General features: G+C 35.1%; 1 protein-coding gene and 1 pseudogene across 1 annotated transcript; both read left to right on the forward strand.

The window, feature by feature from the left end:
• Positions 1–764: 764 nt before the first annotated feature.
• LOC128219168 (monocarboxylate transporter 9-like) lies at positions 765–8684 on the forward strand. The gene is made up of 4 exons (XM_052926984.1): positions 765–975; positions 2197–2286; positions 6833–7133; positions 8588–8684. The coding sequence occupies exons 1-4, from the start codon at positions 765–767 to the stop codon at positions 8682–8684; spliced, it is 699 nt and encodes a 232-aa protein (XP_052782944.1).
• A 4714-nt stretch (positions 8685–13398) lies between these two features.
• Positions 13399–23887, forward strand: LOC128219169 (monocarboxylate transporter 13-like; annotated as a pseudogene).
• Positions 23888–25306: the final 1419 nt, after the last annotated feature.

Here is a 25306-nt window from a genome sequence, read left to right on the forward strand (position 1 = left end):
ATTCAAATGCAAGATGTAAACTAATAAACATACTGTATTATAATATTTTGTGAATTTCATGCCTGTAAACCAGAAATTTCAAGTTTCAAATTTTAATATTTGATTTTTTTTCCAATTGCTGATTTTTCCCCCGTTTAGGCTCATATGGAAAATTGGAGTTTGCCAAAACCCCGCGGGGGATCTAAAATCCAATGGGTGGCCTACGGAGAAATCAATTTTTGAATTAAAATGTTCATACTTCTAAAAGCTTATTTTAATTTTACTTAAAATATTTCGTATTTAATGCGCAAACTTTATATGTGTCGCTTTTGAAGTTGATATCTAAGATAATAAAAAATAAGTTTACAAATTAACCGGATTTTCAAACTTATACCGGATGCTGTTCATAATAAAACATATAAATCATTTATTTATTAAGATTTCTTTCTTGCGTTTGAAAAACACGTGGGTAGTGTTACACCTGGTGCATATTTTAGCTAGGTTTATATGGTAATCAACAATTGACTTTTTTTAATAAAACGAATATAGCTTACCAAACATGATGAAGCTTATATTTTTGACCCAGGATATCAATCTCCGTCTGTAATATCACAACTGCCCGTATTTACTCAACATGGGGAGGGGGGACAAGGAATGGACAAACCGAAAGACGACGGCGCAGATATAACTAGAGACCTTATAGACAAACAATCTCATTCTGACAGTGATAGCGGCGGTGATTTGTTGTGGTAGATCAAAGTCATTATTTACAAAGCGCCGGGGCTATGGAACAGAATCATAAATGCTATGACAACGCACCGGACGGAGGATGGGGATGGGTAGTGACTTTTGCAGCGTTTATGGTGGGCCTAATTTTGGACGGGATCACTCACTTGTTCGGGATTTTCTACAGGGAGCTCCTTCAATATTTTCAGGAGAGCAAGAGTCTCACTTACTGGATTTTCTCTGTGCTAAATGGAACTTACCTTGGTATAGGTGAGTGGATATTTCCGGAAAATTAAATTCCGACATCGTTTAGCAAGTTAAAGGTCTATAAATATATTTGTAACTGTTAGCGGTTCACATTGAATTGTTTTCAAATCATATTCCATTTGTTAGAACTTTCGAAGTTCAACTGTTGATTCAATATATTTTCACCCGACAGTATTGTTCTTCTGTAACGTTCCTTTCTGTGGTCATGCGACTGCCACTCTATTTGTTGACACCGCCGACGTTTATCTGGGCACTGCCATCGTTTTGGTTGACACTAGAGTTACTACAAGCATTTGGTTATTTTCCGAGAAGGGGGAATTAATGCACTAACTTCCTGAATTTTATTTCATAGAATTAACGTTTTAATCAGATTGTAAATCAAATAGAATTAATTGATAGTGAGGTCGTTATTTATAAAATAAATTTGAAATTCACAAAAACGCAGCTCCAAAGACGCTTTAAATATTTATCAAACATTTGAAGTGGCCTTTGTTTTCGAGTAAATATTGATGCCGAGGTATTAAAAAGTTTACATATATTTTGCTCAACTTACAATGATGTAGTTAACTACTTGCTGTTTGCATTTCTCAGCAGAATAAGCAAAAACAGACTTTTCAACAAAGCGCTCTCTTGTCTGATTTGTTTTCATTCATTGATTGTAAACTTCCGGAACTGCGTTTCCCGGTAGTCATCGTTACTAAAACAGGGAACGTGCCATTACCGGTAGAACTAATTGCACTTTCATTGAACCAACCGATCATTTTGTTTAAATCCCCTTAAATGATGTGCGTGTGTATTTGTTGGCCTTCCAGGTATCCTTCGGCCATTTTAACGACATCGTGAAACAGTGGAAACACATATTTTTGCTGGAATGAATTTCTATAGTAAAATGTTACTAAATATATTATATGATAACATGTGCATTATGTTTTCGTTTCCGTACTTAATTATATTGCAGACTCCGTCGATGCTTCATAGCCTTTTCTTGTCCGTCTATATTATCGTCCGCATTTTTAATTTTTGTCCGTAACACATATGTTCTTATATCTTACGTAATATGTACAAGATGTTACAGATTGTTTTCAAAAGCATTTCGAAGAAGCTGTTGACTGGTTGCAAAGAGCCTCATTTGTATCACAAAAATAGAAAGCTTAGCATTTTTCATCAACAAAACTAATTTTCACATATACATGTTTTTATTTTTATTTCTTTGCATTTTCATAGGTCCTATAGCGAGTATCCTTGTACCGGTGTATGGGTACCGACCCGTAGCCATCTTCGGGGCGTCCCTTGTATCCGTCTCGTTCTTCTTGAGTATGTTTTCCCCCAACATTCGCATCATGATCCTCGTTTATGACCTACTGTGAGGAATGAAGCGTTTTGTTTAATAAAATCTGAGTGCAGATTTAATTCATTTAAGAGGTTTGTAATAAAAATGAAATAAATTTCTGTTCATTTAAAAGCATTAAACAATTTTTCTACTTTGATTGATAAAGACTTCTAATAAGTTGTTATGCATTTCGATTATTAACAAATTAAATACGTAATTAAATTATAGCTGTGGTTTCTTACATAACTTTCATTGTCCATTTGTAAACAAATTTACGGAGGCATCGCATTTTCTTTTCATTTCACAAAAACACACTTGTGACATTGTTTCTGTCGTCATGTCGTGAATAAAATTTATATCAATTTAGTCGTCAAATAGTTCCTCTAAAAATCGCGTCTTTTGCCGATTACTTAATTTTATAATTAAAAGACGTGTCTAATTATATATTTAATTGTTCTTAATTCAAATATCATATGTTATTCACTTAAACGTAAAGAAATAAAAAGTGGCGCGATGTTGCACGAGACTCATCTGACATGGGAAATGCTAGCACGGTTTAATTTAGGTCCAAAGATAATTGTTAACATGCGTATTGTAGGAAATAAACGGATGTGCCACAAACATATCCTCGAACATGGTTCCTTCATCTTATGTGCATGTAGCACACAGTGGTAACATTTCATTTAGGGGTGATTTATTATATGACATTATTGATTTATCATATTCGTTTCAGTCGCTTGAGTCGCCTAGTAAATGTCTGTGTTTAGTCCTAACAACTCGGATGTATAGTTACAATACGTTTTTTTATAATGAATTTCGGCAATATAACTGTTTTCGGCAAAAGCTGCAAAGCCATCTTTAGCTAATATCCAAGAAATTTGTGGAAAAACAGTAACCAATGTTATAAAATTATATGTAGTTTCAACATTTATACCATTTTCAAAGTTTTGTAAAGAGCCACGGTTTAAGAAACATGTTTTTTTCGTTGAAAAAAATACTTCTCTCGTATTCTACATCACGAAATATTAGGATCATGGGATCATTTGGAATAAAGTCAAAAATATTCAGGTCACGAAGTTAAAACATCCTGACAAAAACATCGAAATATCATGATAATTGCGCCTAATATTTTCAAAATGACCAAACAAATATAAAGAGCCATTTTTCTCGTATTTTTCCACTAATACGGCGGCCGAATTATCAGATTTCTTTTGAAACTTCAGATTATGATATTTCAGTCCTCCGAATCTCAACATCCTTTATTTGGAATAGGGTAAACGTTGAATTCAATCACTTACAAAATAAAGCTTAATTACAAGTCCATGTATTTTGTTAATATTGAAACAAAAACTGTAGAGTTTAATAAGTCAAGTTTGGTTCACTTAGAAGTGTGCATTTTACTAATTAAAGGTATGCGGTGAACACTTCTAATAAATACGCTAAAAAATGCCATTATTAAGTATAGCATTACCTATCATAGATATTTTGCCATCACAATTGAAATGGAAATGAATTCACCTTTAATTTTTATGGAAGGGATTATCCGCCAGTTAATACATGCTGCTTTATGACATTTCTAATTTTAAATTGCAAGTGCATTCGTCTAAATGGCAGGTGTCTTCGTGCAATTGCTTCGTGCCTATTTGTTATTGACATACACATTTGTCTATGTTTACAACTTTAAGTTGCCTTTACTTTATTGCTTAGTGTTTACGTCTAAACGACATATGACATGTATCAAGTTCTTACATTTAAATAACTTAATAACTAGGTTGTGTACAAAACTACAACTTTACTATAAATACTAAATAACTAATAGTAATTATAATCTGCAATAAGACCATTGAAATCTAAATTAATATTCATCAATAGCAGTATGCATTTGTCAATAAGCGTATAGACCACAGACGAATGCATCTACACGAACGCAACTAAACGAATGGAATTAGAAGGGTACCAGTAAGTATTGGTATCCTGCGACAGCAACAATATATGGGAATGGAAACCCTAGGCTGGTACGCTTCTTATCCACGGGAGAGCAATCTCGCGACTTTTTACGGGAGCAGTTAACAGTATTCGTGCAGGAGCTGTCAAAATTATATCTAGAAGAGGTAATGTCTGACATTATCTGACCCTAAAAATTCAATACTTCTAGATGCTATTTACTGCTGATTATTTTTTTCCTGGATGTTTTTATTCGGTACTGAGTTAGACACAAATCCAAATTCTAATCTGCGTTTTTGCCTGAATTTGAAATGTGTTGTCTGCTAGGCCGTGAGATTTTGACAAATTTTGGATGGATAACATGCATGTTTTGAAATATCTGAGGCCATCAAACAAACTCCATGTATGAGCATAGTGCTAACATTCGCAAGAAAATATGTACGCCTTGCATTTTTTGGTTTAATGTGTTGACAGGGGTGTTTGGGGGTACTCCCCATGATAATTTTAATAATTTCTAGTCCGTGCATTTTTTGCGCATTTTATTACTATTTGTCTCCGATATTGAAAGAAAAAGTTAACTTGGACGATTTATAGGATTCAAACGTTATACCGTTATATTCCTTTAAGTATTTGTCTCCTTCGATTATGCAATGCTTTAACGCACCAACGAACCTATATTTAGACCATACACGACATTTCCGGAATTTCCATGTCGGAAATGAGGTCATAAACTAATCACATTGATGATTTAGTGCATTTTCTTGAACAATCAACAAAAATCGGCAATTGAATACATTATTTATGAACTAAAGTACTTTCCTGAAAAAAGCTATTACTGAATAGTAAAGTTATATGGTAAAATAATGAATGAAACAAATGCCTATTAAAGTAGCACTCAACACATACTACTATGCTGATTTGGGTCTGGAAAACGACAGTAGCATGATACGGTTTCTTCAATACGGCGTGCTGTATTGTCACAGTGTGATATGAAAAAGGAAATGGACAGGGATATAATAAACTTAAATATATCGTTCCATATTATGTGTACACAGTGTTTGTTTATGTACGTGCACTAATGATCTATGCCACAAGACGAATTTGTGACAACTGTCTGCCCAAAATACTCCCCTACATACGGGTCTGTGATTTTCCCTTGGTGAAATATAAGTTTATCGTCTACGTCTTAAATGACCGGCAATCCAGGTCTGGGGTGGGTGGAAAAACTGTCTTAGAATACAATCTACATTGTCAGTGTATGAAATTGCAGATTTGCAATCCTTCAGTACCAGATTTAATCATTTAGAGTTTGAACATTTATTGATGTTTAAAGGTCCGCCTACTACCACTAATCCGAAACACAACCCCTGCGTCAGATTTTACTTTGACAATTTGTAAGCCATAGAAGTTGTATTCGAAGTCAGTTAGATGACCTGAAGTAGTATCTTAATATATTGATTTCGAAAAAGACTTGTTCGCTACGCTTACAACGCCAATTCGTAATCATTAAAATATTTATACATGTCATCAACTGTCTCTTGGTATCTTTGACCTTTGTATCTGAATGCATGTCCCTAAGTGATTTTATTTTCAATTGATTGTTTTTTAGTTTTGCGTACATTGTTTGATTACATTAGAAAGGTAATTGGAGAGGACGTTATCGCGTTCGATAAATACACTAATGCGCCGTTTTAGGATGCATATATGGAGAGGATAATTGGTTATTTCAGTGTAGGATTGCTATATATTTCACTAAGTTGACACCAAGAGTAATATTCACTTTTTGATGTTCTTCGTTGTTGTTGTTTATTCCTAAGAAAAGCGCGCCAAATTCCATGCGAATGCAACGTAATTTCGGTAAAGACGTCGTTGAAATTGTGTCCCAGCCCTTTGTGCTCTGACAATAGATTTGAAATTGAGAGCGGGCTAAAATTAAAAAAAAAAAAAAAAACTATCAAAATATTATGTAAGTTTTAATTTACGTTTTTAAACAACCTGAAAACATATGCTATACATCATTGATATTATTTAAGTATTTTAAATGGATATTTTTTAATCTAGAAAGGAAAGCGTTTTTACAGTTAGGATAGTCCTAAAGCAGCTTATCTAACAAAACATGTAGAGGGAGGGTTGAACATAAAGATTACTAACAGCGAGTGATTCCCGACAAGCGGGATTTTTACAGACCCCGTGCGAACGCTACCCGTGAAAAAGATTTGACCGAATGTTTTTAATTTGATATGTGGTGCCTTGAACATAATATCCTATCCATGCTTTTTACTACCGAAGTGGTATTTGGAAAACACTTTATGCATTTTGTCTTAATGCACTGATTATTTACTCCTCCTGGAGTGTATGTATATGTTTCCCTTAAGTAACTTTAAAACCTTATAACGCAAGGAGCTAAAATATCATTTAAAACAGTTGCTTGTAACAGAAGTAAATCCTTTCTTGATGCTGCCAGTTTCTGTTTGATCGAATAACGAAACAAAATAACTATATCAACATACCTTTTTAGAAAAAGAAAATGTTGTAATTACGTTATATGTGTGAAAAATAAACAGCACCATTAATTTCTTTTCCTAGTTCCAGGCGCGGGACTTGGTTTACTGGCCATCGTCTTCGTTGGCCACTATTTCAAGAAAAAGCGAGCCCTCGCCACCGGCATTGCTGCATGCGGAAGAGGACTCGGCGGTTTCGTATTTGGGCCGCTTAGCGAGTTCCTTATAGAGAAATACACGTTGAAGGGTGTAATGCTAATCATTTCTGCCATTGTGCTCAACTTAGTCCCTATATCCACCCTCCTGCGACCGCTTGAAGGCTCGAATTCTTACTCTGAGCGGAAGCGGCGTAGCGCGAGCGCCGTCCTAGCTCTGAATGGGAAAAGGTTAGAAGGCGCCTCCGTTGATATATCATCGGATGAAAAGTCTTCAAAGAAGTGTTGTGACTTTGATATCTCATCAGTTTTCACTTTAAATTTGATCTACATTTCTTGTATATGGAATTTCTGCATTTATTGGTACTTTTGGTGAGTATTAAATCCGTTTTAATTCGATATATTGCTATTATGTCCGACCGCTAGCACTGGATGCCTAAGCATGTATTATTGTATGCCTGAGCAAGTAAACGTGTATATCGGAGCGTATGTCTATAATAATTTATCTTGTATGTCCGAGGATATGTACATGCATGTCCGCACGTATATATTTTTATGTTCGAGCGTTTTTTCTTGTTTATCAAATCGATTATACTTGTATGTCCGAGCGTTTGATATTTTATGTTTTAGAGTTTGATTTTTGTATGTAAAGGTGTATACCCGAGCGTATGTACTTGCATGATTGAGCGTATGTATTTGTAAGTTCGAGCGTTTACAGGCGCGTAGCCAGGCATACTCTCATACTCCCGGGAGTACTTCGATTTTGAAAAATGAAAATTCTAAATGGCCTAAATCCGGTGTAAAACTTGAACCCTAAGGGGGTACAGGCGAATTTGAAACAAATCCAGCAATATCAGTCCCATATGATAGTGAATTCAAATTCAACCTGCTGACCAAACACTGGGATGAGGCTCCAAGTTTCAAGTTTCCAACAAGGTAAACTATTATTTATAAAAATACAAACGCTTCTGTAGACTTGAAAAGTAACACTTAACTGAAATACTAATTAATTCTGTAAGAGGAAATTTAAATGAATAAATAGTATAATAGCATGTGTTTTTGTTAATTTGGTGACATTTTCAGAGCAAGAATTTATAAACATATAATACAATTTGATAGACATATTCGGCAATAACTCGTTTGAAAAGTTATTAAAGACTTTTCATAAGTCCCTGTGGCGTAACGGTTAGCGTCGAGGACTCGTAAACCAACACTTCGAGTTCGAATTATCTTTAATTTTAGGTATGCTCAAGGACGGTTTCAAACCCTTCAACCAAAGTATTTCGTGTCATATCCATGGCTACGCTATTCTGATGGTGTCTACTGCGCCCAATGCCATCCGATTGCTGGCCCTGATGCTCGCGTGAAAACATTAGTCACCACAGTATTGAGAGATTGGAGCAAAATATCCAAGGTAGTTTTGAGCCACATGAAATCAGACGCCCACATGTCTAACTGTGATTCAGCAGATAATTTCTTAGCAATAATGAAGTGCGAAAAAAATACATACTATCATGTCATCCCAATACAATGTGGTCGTTGAAAAGAACAGAAAGATCCTTGGACTACAACATCCCCAGCTGAGTATCCAGACCAGGAAACATCTTTGTGAGTGGCCACTGAGGCATCATATCCAAACATAAGACTTTGCATGATGGTGTTGATGTGCATGCCCGTTTCCATAGCTACGGCAGAGCGGTCCTTCCACACGATGAGGAGAGTCAAGACGTACCTCCGCAACACGATGACCACCGAGAGGCATCCAGGGCTTGGGCTTTTTAACATTTATCAAGAGCGAGATATCAACGCTGAGCACTTATATAGTGGATGTTTCTGCACGTAGAAAAGACCGTCGGCTGGCGTTAGTGTTCAAAGTTTAAACGCGTGTTGTTGTGTAAAACTGTTTCAGAATGGGGAAAAATCCATAAGATAAACTATGTATACATTTGTGTATTATTTGATTGTGATGTTTTCCATGTTTAAATCAAACTATACTGTATGTGATAATTGTCCTCAATGCAACTAGTTCATCTGTATATGCTATATACTCGAAGGGAGGCATTTCCACCAAGTATAAATATGTTTTGAATATTTATTGCTCGATCTTGCCGTTTTCTTTTTTTGCTTCAGTTATTATTAACTTAAAACTCACATTTCAAGTTACCAGATATGCGTCAAATGCCACCAAATCGCACGAGTAAACAAAAAAATCAGGGGGAGGACCCCCCGCTAAAAATGGGAGTACTTCAATTCGGGTTCCAGCTACGCCCCTGGTTTATACTTGAATGTAAACGTTTTTTGTATTTAACATTATTAAATGTATGTTCTTCTTTACCATTTCACTTTCATACCAATCATTACAATAACACTATGCCCACGTGATGTTTATCTACAGTCAGTTGGTTATGTGACCGCGAAAACCAATCTTTACCTATGAGATGTGAAAGCTACAATAAAGGAATGTTACAGTGCCATTGCCCCATCCCGACATGAAATCAAACGATGAATGAACATTGCAGATGCTTCTGCTTGGTTGATGTATCATGTCATTTCACTGCGTGTTATTCGCTTACCATGCATCGTTTGTTGCCCTTTTCGATACCATTACCAATAACTATTGTAAAAAGGGAGAAACCATATTGGCCTCTGACATCAGCACAAAGCGGATCAAACTTCAGGCTGTATAACTAGCAAGTTTCAAGACGATATGATCAAGCATTCTGGTATATAGAGTTAAAAACATTTTCTTAGAAAAGGTCACCATAATATTGCACTTTAATTACTCAATATCAGCCTTTGTTGAAGAAAATTGAAGCCACACTGTTTGAACAACTGTATGTGTGATCAATGCGAAACTTCAAAACAAACTTCCAAATAACAAAAGACATAAAATATTTGCATGTTTCAAATACCTTAAATGCAAATTGAAAGAAAATAGTAACAGAAGTTCTGCAGAGTTACAACTTACAGGAGAGCAACTACACTTTTAAATGGACTAGGCATTAAAGTGTCCAAAACTCGGATGTAAAGTATTTTCTTAAAACAAGCATAGATTTGTCAATGCGAGCTAGTATAAGGCCGATAATACATCATTTTACATTATTAAAGAAAAAAACGCTACAATCATGTTGCTGGATCATATGTGTTCCCCCGTTAAAATAATGCATAATGGTTTCCCAGTTTAAATCATTTCTGGTTGATGGTTGATGTAATTAAGTAGTTACATCTGACATAACTTATTATAGGATTGCCATAGGGTTATTTAACAAACGACTCTGAAACGTCTTCAAATGGAGGACTTCCAAAGTACGCTTAATCAGTTTATGCCCATTTACAGTCATTCTAGCTAGCATTCGCTATATGTGACGTTTTTGTTTTTGTTTTTTAAAAATGTTACGAGTCTTTCTGATAACCCTTAATATAATGTTATCTTAAATTATTCCATATTTCATAGCATTGACAGTTTTCAAAATATGCATTGAATGTACATATGCTATATTATTTTGGATCGTTCGATTACGGCATAGATCTTTCTTGTTTAGTTTTTTAACATATTTATGCCAATACTATTGATTTTGTCAGGTGCTGAAGAATCAAACCCTGGACCGGACTCCGATAATTGCTTTTCAATTTAACACCAAAATATTCAAAGTATCAGATCCAAAATAGACTTTATAAAAAGCAAGTTTATTGGCTTTGACGTTTAGTGTTTTACCGAACCACATCTATCAAATGAAGTCAGTGAAAATATTCTGCATATTGATAATCAAGAATTCATATTAAGAAAAGGTTACTCGACCCATTCTGTGTTTTTTTGATATATGTCACGACATAGTTAAGACCGATACGCTTGAACGATTTAGAAAATTATCTACCCGAATCATTTTGGGTCGAATTGAAATACAAAAACATTTATATAGGAACGCTATATCACAATCCTCACTTAACAGTCAATTTTTGGGATAGAGCTAATGTTTGCCTTGATAAGGCACATGATTTATGTAACAATATTATATTTGTTTGATATATAAAGGAGGATAAACTAAATCCACCAAATCTGAGGTTTTCTGATTTTATGGCATTCAGTAACTTACTAAATGTTATCTTTTCCCACACTTGAATAAAAAACTTTACACGGACCTTGTTAGACCTGATTGCAGTTTCACAGCACATTAACGTTTTAAATTCAGGCATATTTGAAACGCATCAACTTATAACTGATCGTTGTTGTGATCATTCTTTTATTAAAAGCAGTTTTCTTTGCTACCAATAGCATCACTAGAAAGGTATGGAACTGTAAACGAGCATATTCTAACGAAATAAATGAATATATTGAAATTACCGACTGGACTGTTTTGAATAACGGAAATAACGACGAAGATACGAATTGTTTTACTAAATCATTTATAATATTGCTGAGTTATGCATACCTACTAATTGTGCAATTTGTAATTCGGATAAGCCATAGTATGACTCTGAAATTAGAAAATTATCTAACAAACATGATAAACTAAACATAAAAGCTACGCCATCAGGAAATTCGTGTGATTGGGCCAATTATAAAAGAAGTAAATAATAAAATATCAACTATTAGCAAACATGCAAAATAACAATTTCTAGTAACTTAGAGGGTAAACTAATCGAGTTTAATTTATGCAATCCACGTCTTTATTTGAAAACTGTTAGATTGATTGTAAAACAAAACAGCAGCAAAGACAATGCAATATATTAACTGCAAAAATTGAAGTATTCTCATTCATTTACTGGTTCGTACAAAAATGACATTTATTTTCCGATGAGTAAATGGTCGTAATAAATACGTAACGGGGTTAGTAGGTGACCCGATATGGTTGTCTTTGCCCACATTTATTCCATATCATGTCACTTACAACGTATCTTAATATATGGTCGTGTATTAAGCGTGTATGTATTGTAATAATACAATGTATAATAGAGGAAAAACGATTAGCAGCCAATAATTAATAATGATAAATTACCATGTTAAGAGACACAAAGTCATGACTCAATCACGCTGAACAAATGATTTAGAGCGTACAATCACAGCAGAATAATATGAAGTATAATATAATATCAGCGGTATGTTGATGTTAAAACCCAATGCAAAAGGTGTCATCAATCGGTTGAACCAAATTATAATAATGTTGTTCTACATTATTTTGGGACTTTGCGGTAAATCGTTATACCGCCATACAAATAAATATTATATGTTATATTCAAGTTACTATTTGAAGCTTAACTATGTCATCTTGTTAACAAAGAACAACTAAGCTACACGATACAGATGATATATACTGCAAAGTATGTTTTAGCCAAAACTTGAAAGGTTAAACTAAGTCACTCGGAAAAAAAAAGATTAATACTTTGATGTTATAAACAATCTCCAAAAGTGGTGAATTCAGAAGGTTACGTATCCATCCGATTCATCCGATAAATGGCAAAATCGAAGAAATGTATTAATGAAATTCATATATACAACTGTATTTAACTAAAATAAATATTTGTGCAATAAATGACCTGATACCCTCCCCCCCCTCCTGTTTACTTTGCCGTGTGGTAGACGGGTACTCTCTTAGTTGCACCTAGCCAATGTGCGCTCCTACTTATTATGACTAATGCCACATCATGAAACGGCTACTGAACACGATCAGTGACTTTCATATCAGCAATATTATATATGAAACACACATTTAAACCAATAAGCAATTTAATAGCATAAATGAGTACTTGGTTGCTGTTAGGCTATGAATGTCAATTAAGGGGACAAAGTGCATACGCTGTTATACAACAAATATTAATATCTTGTTCAGACACCCCTTTCCACGAAATCGCGATACGCATATCTGGGCGATCAACCTAATCTGAAATGTGACCAGCGCGATAAATAATAACCTAAATTAATTGACAAATTGGTGAATGACCTTATACAATAATGCTTCAAACTGTCCTACTTATACAGCTTTGATTTGGTTTACGTGTATTGTTACCTTTTTATAAAAGAATACCTTTGCGACTGAACTCAAATTAACAGAGACGGCGAATCGTCTTTGTTTTAACAAAAATGTTCATCAATATTTAAAACCGTACTTGCTTTTATATCGTACGAAAATGGTTTTATTTCTATGTCGTGTGTTTTGTAACGTTAAATGTATAAACAAGTACCGGGTATCCTCGGTTAATTGATGACCGGGTCCCAGGGTTAAATATGTCTTCCTTTCCATGCCATATTTACATTTCTTCTTGTTTGCTTCGAATGCCAAATTTATTTGTGTTTTTTTTTTCTCAAAAACTCCGACCTTTAAATATGCTGGAGCCCTGATATGTTAATAACCTTTATGTAAATGTTCACGCCTGGTGACCCTAAATAATTTTGATATCATTTCAAAAAAGATAACCAGTGAAGAGCTTATGAATTTGGTATACAACAGGCTGTGGGTAAAGTGTTAAGTAGTGTGTGCATCGCGCTACGTGACGCAACATGAAGATGGAACAAGTGAACAACAAGGTGGACAAACCGGAAGTAGACAGAACAGAGATTATCAGGGATCTCATAGAAGAACAATCGCATGCTTATAGTAATCTCGGCAGTGATTTGACAAGTTCAGAAAAGTGTGATGATATTTTAAAGAAAACGGCCATTGATGTTTTAAAACGTGGAGCGCTTGATAAGGCGGTGGTAGATCAAAGCAATTTTTATAAAAACGCCGGGACTACGGAACTAGAACCGAGTTTTTATGACAACGCGCCGGACGGTGGATGGGGATGGGCGGTGACTTTTGCAGCGTTCATGGTGGGCGTGATTTTGGACGGAATCTCGTTTTCGTTCGGGATTTTCTACAGGGAGCTGCTTCAATATTTTGAGGAGAGCAAGAGTCTCACTTCCTGGATTATCTCCGTGTTAAACGGAACCTACATCGGCATAGGTGAGTGAGTCACGTTCGGTTATTTTTTGAAAATTATATTCCGACAATTCCTATGTCAATTTTAAAGTTAAAAAAATATTTCATACTTTTATCAGTTCTCTTTCTATGGTTTCATAATGTTTTTCTATATGATAGATACCTTTTTAGCCGACATACTTTTTTCCTGTATCGTTTATTTTGAAAGGCACGTGACGTTCATTTCAGTAACGTTTTACTAAGAATATGACACCAAATAATTTGAAATAAAAAGTGTGTTTATACTTTGTTGCAGTTGTGTCATTTGAAATGTTATATTTTTATCTACGGCGTCCAACACAACTCCCGATACTGCTTCTGTTATTGCTATCACTAGTATCACTATCTACACTAAATTTAATTCTACAACTGCTGCTGCAACCACTTCTTCCTTAACAAACAAAACGACCTCCACAACCACCACTTCAAGTATATTAAAATTGGCCATACTGAAATACCTTTGTGAATCTTATATGATTTGTTTGTTTTAAACAGCTTTATTTTAAAGCCGAACATTTTAAAGGGTTCATTATAGGACAAAGCGATAATAACGTTTTGTTCCAACCAAACCATATCAGTTTGGATTATGGAGTACAAAATAAATAAAACTTCGAAAAAGGTCTGAGAAATAATGTTCAGAATCTCATCTCATTGACCTGCATCGTTCGCCTGAGAAATTAGTCCTTTTCAGGGGTCATGTCAAATCAAACTATCTCCATTTATTTTCTCTTTAAACGTGGAATGAGTGACTACAAAATTGACCTCTGACATCAAAATCAATAAGGGTCATTTGTTTATTATAAGTATTTCTAATGGGTTTTAGCATTGTATGATAAAGCGTCCGTAAATCGTTTGTTTACAAAATGGGAGAAAACACATTGACCATTGACCTCAAGACAAACAGGAGTAAGTTACAGGTTATGAAATGTATTACTAGCAAGTTTCAAGATATTATGATCAAGCATTCTGGTTATATAGAGTTCAAAAACAATTCCTTAGAAAAGGTCATCATAACATTACACTTTAAATGCTCAATATTAGCCGTTCTTGAAGAAAAATGAAAGCCGCACTGTTTGAACAACTGTATTTATGATCAATGTGAAACTTAGGGTATTTCAAATACCGAAAGTGAAAAAAAAAATGTAAATTGAAAGAAATGAAAAACAGAAAGTGCTGCAGAGTTGCAACGCTTTTTATAGAGCAACAGGAGAGCAACTGCACTTTTAAAGGGACTAGGAATCAAATTGTCCAACACTTGAAAAATACAGTATTCTCTTAACACAAGCCTAGATTTGTCAATGCGAGCTAGTAGGAGGCCGATAATACAACATTTAACATGATTAAAGTAATAAACGCAACAGTCATGTTGCTTGCTGTATCATAACTTACTGGAACCCCATTTTATCTCGAATCGGGAAAACGCAAACACGCATCTAGAATGATCCACAAAATTATACGTTATATTACAAGTATAGATTCCTCGGCAAATTTACGTTCCTTTTGCCACTTTTAAAGGTTCTTAAAGTTCACAGTATCTTGCTTCTGCAAATTAATGGTTTCAATTTTATGCACTTCTTCTGACGTCTTTTTTCTATCAATTCTATTCTTCTATAAGCTCCTGTTCACTGTTTAACGTTTCAGTTTGTCCACATCCCTATGGCAACCGAGTTTTATTGTTGATGTAATTAAGTAGTTACATATGACATAACTTATAGGATTGCCATAGGGTTAACGCACGTCCCTGTAGAACTTCAAAAATATGCTCAATTAGTTTAAACCCATTACCAGTCATTACCGCTAGCATTCGCTGTATGTAACGTTTAAACATGTTACGAGTCTCTCTGACATTTAATATAATGTTATCTTATATGAGAACATATTTCATAGCTTTGACTAAATATGCATTGCATGTACATATGATATATTGTATGGATATTTCTTGTTCGTTTAGATATTGATGCCAATACTATTGATTTTGTCAGGTGATGTAGAATCAAACCCTGGACCGGACTCCGATAATTGCTTTTTAATTTTACAACAAAATATTCTGAGTATCAGATCCAAAGAGCAAGTTTATTGACTTTGATTTTTTTTATGTTTTACAGAACCACATTTATCAAATGAAGTCAGCGAAGATTTTCTGCTTATTGAAAATCAAGAATGAATGTTTAGAAAAGGTTACTCGACCCATTCTGGTGGGGTTTCTTAATGTATGTCACGACATACTTCTGTCCAATACAATTGAAAAATTAGAAAATTATCTACCCGAATCATTTTGGGTGTTGAAGTACAAAAATGAAACTTTTTTAGTAATAACGTTTTATCAAAATCCTCACTCAACAATCGAATTTTGGGATAGAGTTAATGTGTCCCTTGATAAGTATGTAACAATATTATATTTGTTGGAGATAAAAATGAGGATCAACTCAATCCACTAAATCGGAAGTTTTCTGATTTTATGTCATTCAGTAACTTACTAAATGTTATCTTTTCCCCAACAAGAATAACGAACTTTACGCGGACCTAGTAAGACCCGATTGCAGTTTCACATCACATTTACGTTTTAAATTTAGGCAACTCGTTATCGTGGTCATGTTTTCATTAAAAGCAGTTTTCTTTTACCAAAAGCATCACTAGAAAGGTATGGAACTGTAAACGAGCAGTTTTTAACAAAATGAAATATCTTATTAGAATTACCGACTGGAATGTTTCAAATAACGGAAATATCGACAAATTTACAAATTGTTTTACTAAATGATTTAATAATATCGCTGAGTTATGCATACCTACTCCTTATGCAATTCGTAATTCAACAAAGCCATGGTATGACTCTGAAATTAGAAAATTATCTAACAAACGTGACAAACTAGAAATAAAAGCTACGCCATCAGGAAATTCGTGTGATTGTGTCAACTCTAAAAAAGTAAAAAAAATAAAAAAAAATCAAATATGACTAAATATGCAAAAGAACACTTTTTATGAACTCAGTGGGTGAACAGATCGAGTTTATTTCATCCAATCCGCGCCTTTTTTGGAAAATTGTTAGAATGCTTGTAAATCAAAACAGCAGTAAAGGCAATGCAATACCTCTACTACAAAACTTGGATAATTCTTATTTATTTACTGATTCGAACCAAAATGGCATTTATTTTCCGATCCCGATAAATAAATGATTGTCGACGTGTTAAATACGTAACGGGGTTAGTAGGTGACCCGATATGGTTGTCTTTGCCCCCATTTATTCCATATCGGATCACCTACTAACAACGTGCCTTAATATATGTTCGTATATTAAGCGTGTATGTATTGTAATAATACAAAGTATAATAGAGGAAACGATTAGCAGCCAATTATTAATAATGATAAATTACCATGTTAAGAAACACAAAGTCATGACTCAATTACGCTGAACAAATGATTTAGAGCGTACAATCACAACAGAATAACTTTAAGAAAGTGGAAGAAACTGAGCTACACGATTGAAAAGATATATACTGCAAAGAATGTTTTAGCCAAAACCTGAAAGGTTAAACTATGTCGCTCTAAAAAAAAAAAATATGATATGATAAAAAAACTCCAAAACTGGTGAATTCAAAAGGTTACGTATCCATCCGATAAATGACAATATCAAACAAATATATCAATGAAATAAATAGATACAACTGTATTTCACTAAAAGAAATATTTGTTTATTAAAGAACCTGATACCCACTCCATCTCCTTTTACTTTCCGGTTGTATAGACAAAAAGGGTATTCTCTTAGTTGCACCCACCCAATGTGCGCTCCTATTTACTATGACCAATGTCACATCATGAAACGGCTACTAAACACAATCAGGGACTTTCATCTCAGTAAAATGTTGTATGGAACAAAAACATTAAACCAATAAGCAATTTAATAGCATAAATGGGTTATATTACTTTGTTGCTGTTAGGCTATGAAGGTCAATTAAAGATGCACTCTTACTCCCAAATATGATTTGAAACAATCTAAAATATTGTTTAAATATTCCAAAAAGAATGAATTAATGTCGAAACCAATGGTTCTTATGAAATAAACCATGTTTAGTTTGAAAGAAATGAGCATAAAACACGGTATTTTTAATTTATGAGACTATAGAAGACCTCAGTAAAGCTTTTAGAATTCACCAATCATTTATTATTTTTGCGCTTTCTGCTATTAAATACACGGTAACACTCTTGTTATCATTATTTGATATTAACACTAATGGCATTATTAAGTAAGTAGTATTAGGTTGATCAGTCAAAATTGATGTTTTTATACATGTGTATGTACTGATTTTGAGTAATAAAAGTCACTTTAAGGGGACAAAGGGCATAAACGGTTATACAACAGATTATATCTTGTTCAGACACCCCTTTTCCACGAAATCTCGATAAACATATCTGGGCGATCAACCTAATCTAAAATGTGACCTGCGCGATAAATAATGACCTAAATTAATTGACAAATTTGTGAATGACCGTATACATGAATGGGTAAAACTGTCCTACTTTTAAAATTTGATTTGGTAGCATTATATTAAAGAATTATTTTTTTTACTCAAACCTTAACCTGAAACCACTAAAATTGCTAGTAAGGGAAAAGGGAAAGGTTAACTTACATTGTTAAGACCAGCCTTGACTGTCAAAAACGTTATTCTTCAATCGACCTTTAACACTTCTTCGCCTTTTCAAAGGTCCTATAGCGAGTATCCTGGTGACAGTGTCTGGATGCCGACCAGTGGCCATCTTCGGAGCGTTCCTTGCCGCCGTCTCGTTTTTCCTGTGTACGTTTTTCCCTAACGTTCGCATCATGATCCTCGTATTTGTCCTACTTGGAGGTATGTAGTGTTTTGTTTGGGTCATTTAACAGCTTTTCAAAGACTGCTATGGATAAATAAAAAGTCATGTTTTACAGATAAGTGTATATTTCATTTATTATTGAGATGACAAGGATATTTGTTTATCCCAGTATAGCATCGTATTTTATTTCACTCATTATCATAGAACTTCGCCACTAGTAAAAGTGCATTTTTTTCTATTACACTCGTGAAATAAAATACGATATTACACTGAAAATAATAAATATCCCCTGAGGCTATAATATCTCGGATCAGGTACATATAATCAAGTTAGTTATTTATTATTGTTAAATGTGCAATTCAAACTGCACATAAAAACAACATAATTATATACTAGGTATGTAATTCAGCAAAGCTAAGAACAGTTCGCTTATATATAAGCATTACAGACTGTATCATCAACACAGAGTTTGTACAAATTATTACCATTTTTAACGAATTTGACACTTTGAAAAAATATTGCTTGGTCTTATTAAAGATACAAAAACAGTAAACTTATAGAGAGAGTTTTTGAGGATATGATATATCAGAACATATAACAATTCATATCTTGGCCGACTTGCACAAAATTTTGTACAAGAAAAATGCAGTATACCAAAGGCTCTTATATTTAAACTGTTTTTTGAATTCGTTGAATAAACTTATATTATAAGACGACTTGTGACAGAGACTTCATTAAAAGTACGGGGTGAGTAGGTGACCCGATAGGCGCAGGAAACATTACCGGGTTCGAGCGATATCGTTTCGAAATAAATGGGGTAATCTTTTGACCAGTCAAGAAGCATTTACCTTTTGCTTTTTATCTTTTTTAGGATTGTTGGGATAGGAGTGAGGTTTGTGCATTTAAACTGGTTAAAGTCCCCAGTAAAGATACGTTTTACTGACCGTTCCAAGGCGGTACCTAACAATCCTTGATAAATGTACCCAGTTTTTTATACATATTACGTATGCACTGTGCTGCTTGTGGAGTTTTGTGTTTTTCTTCCATGTCTCTTGTTTGTGATTTTATGATCTATGTCTTTGGCGTTAACCCAGTGCCATTAAACCGGGTTTATGTTTAGAATATTTGCTACTAAGCTTGTTTCTATATCTTTTCGAATAAATAACTATGGAACGTGTTCAGTAGAAGTTAATATATAGATATGTTGCCCGTTTGTAAAAACAGAATAAAGAAAAAACAACATTATAATAAAGTTTGAAAAAAAACCCTAATGAAGTTAGTGTACATGGTATCTTTTAGACAGCACTAATATTTTTTTCTTGTTTTAGGGGCGGGTCTTGGGTTGCTGTTTCTCCCGGCCATTGTCTCCGTTGGCCACTATTTCACAAAAAAAGCGCGCCCTCGCTACCGGCATTGCTGTCTGTGGAAGTGGCATAGGCAGCATCGTGTTTGCGCCGCTAAGCGAGTTCCTAATAGAGAAATACACTTGGAAGGGTGCAATGATGATTATCTCCGCTATTGTGCTTAACGGGATCCCTATAGCCGCCCTCCTGCGACCTCTCAAGGGCTCACAAACTTACTCTGAACGGAAGCGAAAGAGTGAGTGCGCCGCCCGCGCTTTGAAAGGGAAAGGGTTAGACAGTGCCTCTGGTGAAAAACCTTCGGATAAAAAGTCTGCGAAAAAGTGTTGTAACTTTGATATCTCGTCAACGTTCGATTTTGAGCTCCTGAAAAGCCCGACATTTATTGTATATGGAATGTCCACCTTTCCATGTACGCTTGGTGAGTAGAAAGGCCTTTTTGTAATGAAATGTTACGAATCCGTTAATCAGCGTTCAATGTTTTCATTTGTTAGAAGAGACATGTCACTCTGTCGTCCCGCACTAGTGCTCATGTACAACTATTTTATAGGGATATGATACAGGCAAATATATATATATTGTTTCTTGTAATGCATTATTATGTTTGAGTCACTTGACTTTATTGACAAACAAAACAAATCATGAGTTGTGTACAGATAAGATAACTATTAGATACAATTTTCCGTTTTTAACTAGACACATTGTGGCCACGTAGCAATTAATTGAACAAAAAAAACATTCAAACAACATAATAATTTTTTGTCTGTTTATAAATCAAATGTCGTTTTTCATTCTGATCATTAAAGTAAAAAGAATAATTAACATACATTAACTTTTTATATGCGTTGCTTCAAACTATTGTGAGCCTTTAAGATAATTTGCTGACAATACAAAAGCCAAATCTTCTCAATCGTTTGTATGTCTGAGCGTATGCATTTTATGTCTGAGCGTATGCAATGTATGTCTGAGCGCATGCATTTTAAGTCTGATAGTATGCATTGTATTACTGAGCGTATGCATTGTATGTCTGAGCGTATGCATTGTATGTGTGAGCGTGTGTACTTTTATGTCTGAGCGTTTGTACTTGCATGTCTGAGCGTGTGTACTTGTATGTCTTAGCGTATATACTTGAATGTCTGAGCGTGTGTACTTGTATGTCTTAGCGTATGTATTTGTATGTCTGAGCGTGTGTACTTGTATGTCAGAGCGTGTGTACTTGTATGTCTTAGCGTGTGTACTTGTATGTCTGAGCGTGTGTACTTGTATGTCAGAGCGTGTGTACTTGAATGTCTGAGCGTGTGTACTTGTATGTCTGAGCGTGTGTACTTGTATGTCTGAGCGTTTGTACTTGTATGTCTGAGCTTATGTACTTGTATGTCAGAGCGTGTGTACTTGTATGTCTGAGCGTTTGTACTTGTATGTCTGAGCGTGTGTACTTGTATGTCTGAGCGTATGTACTTGTATGTCTGAGCGTATGTACTTGTATGTCAGAGCGTGTGTACTTGTTTGTCTGAGTGTATGTGCTTGAATGTCTGAGCGTGTGTACTTTTTTGCCCCAGTGTATGTACTTGTTTGTCTGAGTGTATGCGCTTGAATGTCTGAGCGTATGTACTTTAATGTCTGAGCGTGTGTACTTGTATGTCTTAGCGTATGTACTTAAATGTCTGATTGTATGTGCTTGTATGTCTGAGCGTATGTGCTTGTATGTCTGAGCGTGTGTACTTGTATGTCTGAGCTTGTGTACTTGTATGTCAGAGCGTGTGAACTTGTATGTCTTAACGTATGTACTTGAATGTCTGAGCGTGTGTACTTGTATGTCTTAGCGTATGTACTTGTTTGTCTGAGCGTATGTACTTGTATGTCTGAGCGTGTGTACTTGTATGCCTTAGCGTATGTACTTGTATGTCTGAGCGTATTACTTTTATATCCCAGTATATGTATCGATATATGTCTAAGAAATGGAATGGCTAATACAAACATGTGAACGACACATTTTGTAGCACGTTGTGCATTGCTCTAGTCTATATGTTTAATAAGGCCTTGTTCCATGGCAGTACACTATTAAGCACCCTGTAAATTACAATTTCAGGATTTTTCATTCCGCTCACATACATTCCTGATCTAGTGAACGACTTGGGTATGACGTCAAAGCAAGGCGCCATGATTATATCCACAATCGGCATAACCAACACGGTGGTGCGCGTGTTTATCGGCTGGTTAGCGGACCGACCCTGGGCCGACGCTATTTTAATCAATAGTGTTACCCTGGTGATTGGGGGCGTTACCACCATGTTCGTACCAATGTATGCTGTATTCAGCGGAATGGCGACCTACGCCATCGTTTTCGGGATAAGTATATGTATGTGCTAGCCAAATTAGAGTGTGGAGCAGAACTGCTGTGTTACGATAGTTTTATAAAATACAAGAATTCGCCATTTTAAAACAAGCTTTGAACATGTTACATCCCATGTTTTTCACCATATTGTTTTTATAATATACTCAAATTCTCTTTTCAGACTAAAGATAACAGTAACGCTTCAAAATACCGTTTCTTTCGAGTGTTAAAGTTCCCTGCAACCCTTTTGTACACACTAATGAAGCAATATCATGTCAGATGACGTGTACTAATGTTTCACCGCGAAAAAAATAATACCAAGTTATATAGGTCTCTAATTGTATGAGATGTTGTATAGACGTATATCAATAGTAACGCTTCAAACGCCATTGTTTTCCGAATGTTAACGTCGGTTGCCTGTTGTCTCTTCAACGATACACTGCTACGTATTTTGGACCCGTTTTAACATTTTACTTGCGAGAAACCCCTAATATGTTCCAGCAAGTGTTGTATCTATTTTTATTTTTCTGAGTCAGCATCTAGACTCAGATTTGAGTCTGTTCGTAATGATGGTACATGTACTTGCACTGATAGTATTTTTAATATAAGCATGATTTGTAAATTGCAAACGAATTTAACTCTTACAAGTTAAATTACATCAAAAACATTGGAGGAATATCCCAATGTTCAGTATATGTTCAAAATTTCCGAATAGTGATTTCTAAAATTGAATATTGCTGAATAAAGTATGTAGAAATGTTGGTAACATTTCGCTTAAAAAATGAGTATGGCCAAAAACAAAACAAAAACACAAACTGATATGATTATAAGAAAAGAAAACAGTATAATCCGAACGCATACATTAATATTAATCATGAAGGACAATAAAACACCCTTGAAAAAATGAATGTTTGTATGTTGTTTTATTTCTTCAGCCGTGTTCGTATCTTACCGGTCTATTATCATGGCTGAATTGTTGGGTATAGAGAAACTGACGTCCTCTTTTGGCTCGTGACCATGTGCCAGGGTGTATCAGCATTCATAGGAGCACCAATAGCAGGTCAAATGCGGTCGATTCTACTTATTCATGGTTTCTATCCATCCCGTCCTCTTTAAGTAAACTTAAAACTTAGATATACGTACTATTTTAGCTCGGCTTGTACTACCAGCTGAAAGTTGATATAAATAGCACCACTCTCGGTGTTTGTTTATAGAGGCCAACAGAACGACGTGTCCCCGAGTTGGCTGATTTTCCCCACTCTCTACCCTCCCTCCGTTACCCTCTTCAACATTCACTTATACGTTACAGGCGCGTTGTCGGACGAGGTAGGCGACTACAAAGGAGCATTTTATCTGGCAGGAATCACAATCGCTCTTTCCGGTGTAATCTGCTTCCCACTGCGATCAATCAACCGTTGGGAGAAACGGCGGGAAAAGGCACGTTGCTACAAGATGAACGGGAACGTGTTCAATTCCGACATTGAGATCCAGATCACATCAATAAGTCATGAGACAGTTCGCTTATGACACGTTCAAGTGAACTTTGGATTTTCAACGTCCAAACCGAATTTAAACTAAAGAACACGTGGGGTGGCGCCAAATGAAGAAGGACGTACAATTTGTGAAACCTGTGAACAATACATTTGTTTCAATATATGTATAAAAAGGATTGAAGAATTGTTGCTACTTAATTTTAGAGGACTAATAGACTTTACACAAGAATTACAAAGTTGAAAATAAATATGAAGTGCGCCTCATTTTCCATCCCTTTAGTTCCTAATAAAGAAATCCAGTTTACAATTTTCCAAGACAAGTTCTTTTTGATAGCAATGCATTCTCAGTCTTATGCCACTTCTATTTTTGAACAAGCTGTAAACAATTTTAGAAGGTTATTACTTGTGAATTGGAAACTAACTAAGTATTAATACATCTGTAAAAATATGTACCTGGCCGGGACTGAACCTGAGCATGCACTATATAAATTCGGAATACCGGTGGAGGTCCGTCTAGAAAGCACTTGGCAAAACTATATTGGCCGTAGCGAAACCGACGTTGTACTGCCGATGTGATACCGTTGTACTGTTGTCCTAACGATATAAGAGTCGATAATCTACCGAATACCACCTTTCTGTAACTTTGTTATATCGAGGCACCTCGTTGTCCCACCGGTGTGCCACCGTTAACCGGAGCTAACTTTACTTCCCGGCCGTTACTTTTTTCGCCGATGTTCTGACGGTGTCCTGACGATGTAGTACCTTTCTTAACGATTTAATACCTTTGCGCTGCCGTTCAAGTACCGATCCCAGATATCTTCAAATGTGTACTCCGGTTAAGCCACGCCGAGCCAAATCTCGAGGTGTGACAGACCCTTAAAACAAGCTAATGGCGGATAACAGTTATTTGTATCTGGACGAGATCTCTCCTCCTTTATCACAAAGCGTTCAGTATATAGTTTGGACAGATCTAAAGTGAGAAATAAAAATCTGTTTAATTTGTCAAGAAAAGGCACCGTTGGGAGAAATCAAAAATATTTTGTGCTTCATTTAATTTCATTCTTTGAAATTTGTTTTCCTTAGTGTTCAATCCCAAGCATACTTGTTCACATTTAAGTGCAAGAAAAGTCACTAAATTATGATCTGAATAAATTCTTATACTAATGTTAGGTCACATAAAAGATATTCAATGTATTGTGCTTTTTAAAAATAACAGTTTTTCATCTGTTTTATTTAATGCTGTGCATTGAAATTTGATTATGAGTTTAAACTATGACAGGAGTAATTCAAGGGAATTTTTTTTTGCGATTTCTAGCATTAAAATTGTCTGAATCGCATAAAAATTTATAAATTACGTAAGGTTTTCTCAAATTGGTCACACTTTTGTACTTTGTACTGTCTTCTTTTTGTTTGTCTCAAATTTAATACAGCATTGGCTTCACTTGTTGTTTAT

Source organism: Mya arenaria, chromosome 15, assembly GCF_026914265.1.
Source record: "Mya arenaria isolate MELC-2E11 chromosome 15, ASM2691426v1".
Taxonomy (NCBI): domain Eukaryota; kingdom Metazoa; phylum Mollusca; class Bivalvia; order Myida; family Myidae; genus Mya; species Mya arenaria.

Excerpts from the sequence above, each read along its gene's own strand:
- LOC128219168 (XM_052926984.1), top strand. The coding sequence starts at position 765 with ATGGAACAGAATCATAAATGCTATGACAACGCACCGGACGGAGGATGG. Across the intron at positions 976-2,196 it reads TGGAACTTACCTTGGTATAG|GTCCTATAGCGAGTATCCTT; the intron begins GTGAGTGGATAT and ends GCATTTTCATAG. Across the intron at positions 7,134-8,587 it reads CTAGCTCTGAATGGGAAAAG|CTACGGCAGAGCGGTCCTTC; the intron begins GTTAGAAGGCGC and ends CCGTTTCCATAG.